Source organism: Salvelinus alpinus, unplaced genomic scaffold, assembly GCF_045679555.1.
Source record: "Salvelinus alpinus unplaced genomic scaffold, SLU_Salpinus.1 scaffold_56, whole genome shotgun sequence".
Classification (NCBI taxonomy): Eukaryota; Metazoa; Chordata; class Actinopteri; order Salmoniformes; family Salmonidae; genus Salvelinus; species Salvelinus alpinus.
The window spans coordinates 71,663-74,629 of NW_027255997.1; the positions used below are offsets into that span (position 1 = coordinate 71,663).

Sequence of the window (2,967 nt, forward strand, 5' to 3'; positions counted from 1 at the left end):
TATGTATATATAAATAACAAATACTAAATCATAGTACATACTCTGCTGTTCTATTGTTCAGGTAATCATGTGGAACGATGTCCGATCATAATTTTTGTTCTTTGTTGTTTGAATTAACGTCTGTGTTTTAATATCGCAAACTGACGTGGCAGTTTCACCTCTATGGATTCCAACTTTAAGGTCAGGGTCAAAAGGAGACATGAACTGGGTAATGGATAGACAGGTTGAGATATGACTAGAGGAGGGGTGTAATCTGAGGAGGAGGAAATAGAAGGTTCCTAGGAATATCTGTTCTGTAGAACTCTGATAGGTGAATGGAGGAGAGATACAGTTCCTAGGAATATGTATTCTGTAGAACTCTGATAGGTGACTTTTTTGCCAACTTAACTGGAGAAAATGTATAAAAGAGACACTCAGCTCTTCGATGTGACACTTTCTCCCAGAGAAGACACTTTCACCCAGAGAAGACACTTTCTCCCAGAGAAGACACATTCTCCCAGAGAAGACACTTTCTCCCAGAGAAGACATTTTCTCCCAGAGAAGACACGTTCTCCCAGAGAAGACACATTCTCCCAGAGAAGACACATTCTCCCAGAGAAGACACATTCTCCCAGAGAAGACACATTCTCCCAGAGAAGACACATTCTCCCAGAGAAGACACATTCTACCAGAGAAGACACATTCTACCAGAGAAGACACTTTCTCCCAGAGAAGACACATTCTCCCAGAGAAGACACATTCACCCAGAGAAGACACTCCAGAACAGAGGAAGAACTCAACATCGCAGGTAAAGAAATGACTTCCAATGAAGGGTTCTGATGTGTATATGAGTATGTCTGTGTTACTATAAAGGGTGGTGGTGGGATACATGGGTTTCACTTGTTCCACTAACACCATAACACCTGATTCAGATGATCAAAGAATCAGAGTCTTCAATGTGGATCAGAATTGATGTAAGACGAAAACAAATTCATGACTAATGAAGTCCTCTAGGGGGCAGTGTTACCACTCCTGATGTGTGATAATGTCTTTTAGTGTTGTTTTTTCAGTTAACCAATTCATTTATATATGTTTATAATGAATCATTTGACTCAGACGAGACCAAATGTCTGTTTTAGTATCTGTTTAGGGTGTTTTTGTGCATCCTTGAAGTCATAATTTTATCAAGCCCTGTTTCCCCTTTAGGACACCTGTAGAAAATACTTAGTAAAGCTGGTCGCTGATTCCTTCATATGTTATACTTATCAGATGTCCTGGTCTTTGGTGTATTTAGTGTGTCATTTCATGCTTCATATGATGTGTTGACCAATGTCACTCTGTATTCTCACTTTACAGACACTTGTCTCCAACGACACAAAATGGCTTCTAAATACATCACAGAAATTGCAATCTCCACTAGCCCTGAAAAGGAGAAAGAGCTTCATGGCCAAGGCTATCAAAAGACAAATGTCAACCTCAACCAAGGCAATTCATCCACCACTAAAGTTTACATCTGGTTCAGAAATGGCAGTGGTGAACCCATCACCAGAGTCCAGTTTTCATTCACTGATAAAATGAAAGAGGACCTGAAAAAAGCAGGGTTCACTGAGCTCCCAGCAAACCTCAACTCTGGAACACACGGAGACGTCATCCAGCTGTGGTACCATAGTGGTGCAAGCCCTAAGTACGACATTCCCATTGAAGATCTCTTCCTCACCACTGATGAGAACAAAGAGGCCGCTCAATTCAAGCTCGGCTGGGAAAGGCTACCTTGCAATCTGAACCGCGGTAACCCAGGAGATTTCATCACCCTCTGGTTGAAGAGAAAGAGTGAGACCTACATCTGTGACGTTGCTGCCACCACCTCAGTTCAACAACACATGAACCTTTTCAAAGAGGGCTACATCCGGATGGATGAAGATCTCAATAGAGGTTCTGGAGGAAACCCCATCTTCCTCTGGTACCGTCAATCCACTGAAATGGGCGGCGGGATCACCGGGATGGATGCATCCATCAACCATGCACAGGATTCCATCCTACAGAACGCTGGTTTCACCGTGGTGAATGTTAACCTCAATGATGGAACAAGCGGTCAGCCAGTGATGGTCTGGTTCAAGAAAGTTGGATCTCTCCCGATCAAGGCCTTGACCGTTACATCCAACAACAAGGATGGTTGTCCTTATAAGGAGGCCGGCTTGATCCTCATCGATAAAAATCTGAATACTGGCAACAATGGTATGCCCCTCTACCTCTGGTATGGCAAATAAAACCCTGAGTTGGAGAGGCAGAATCAGCCCAAAATTGTGCCAGATATTAGCTTTTGCATGGCAATTTATCTGTTTAATTTTTAAATATTTTTCTGACACAATGTTAGCTTTTATGTCATAAAGTCACTGTCAGAGATCATTTAGAAAGTTTTCTTTAATGTTGTTTTCAATCAATTAACAATAGAATTATAGAAATTATATTTTAGCAGCAGGTTTAATTCTTCTGAATATACCAAGGGGTTGTAAGGTTTTATGTAGCATTGTGTTAGTCAGATATTATTTTGAAAAACCTGAGCAAAGTAATACAATTAAAATGATTCCTGTGTAACACTGATCATTATGTTAATCAATAAAGAAAGCATATCAAATGAGAACATTGTACCTTTTAATTCATTGAATGCTTGACCTTATCACAAAGGCCTGATAACACCTACTGTACATTATCATTTATATTATAATGACCAGGAATGGGAGAGTACAAAGCTCACAGATGCACATTAAGGTGGATAATGTAAGAATCTGATAACACCTACTGTACATTACCATGTCTATTATAATGACCAGGAATGGGAGAGGACAAAGCTCACAGATGCACATTAAGGTGGATAATGTAAGAATCTGATAAATAACATTCCTAAAGCTTTGTTTCACTGATAACTCACATTTGACAACGTCTGGGTGCCTTGCAGATTGTAGGATATGTTTCCTTTGACTTGATCAT

General features: G+C 40.3%; 1 protein-coding gene across 1 annotated transcript; it reads left to right on the plus strand.

The window, feature by feature from the left end:
* Positions 1-396: 396 nt before the first annotated feature.
* On the plus strand, positions 397-2,620 carry LOC139567143 (uncharacterized). Its single transcript, XM_071388622.1, has 2 exons — positions 397-787; positions 1,336-2,620. The coding sequence occupies exons 1-2, from the start codon at positions 397-399 to the stop codon at positions 2,244-2,246; spliced, it is 1,302 nt and encodes a 433-aa protein (XP_071244723.1). The 3' UTR covers positions 2,247-2,620.
* The last annotated feature ends 347 nt before the right edge of the window (positions 2,621-2,967 follow it).

Excerpts from the sequence above, each read along its gene's own strand:
- LOC139567143 (XM_071388622.1), top strand. The coding sequence starts at position 397 with ATGTATAAAAGAGACACTCAGCTCTTCGATGTGACACTTTCTCCCAGA. Across the intron at positions 788-1,335 it reads GGAAGAACTCAACATCGCAG|ACACTTGTCTCCAACGACAC; the intron begins GTAAAGAAATGA and ends CTCACTTTACAG.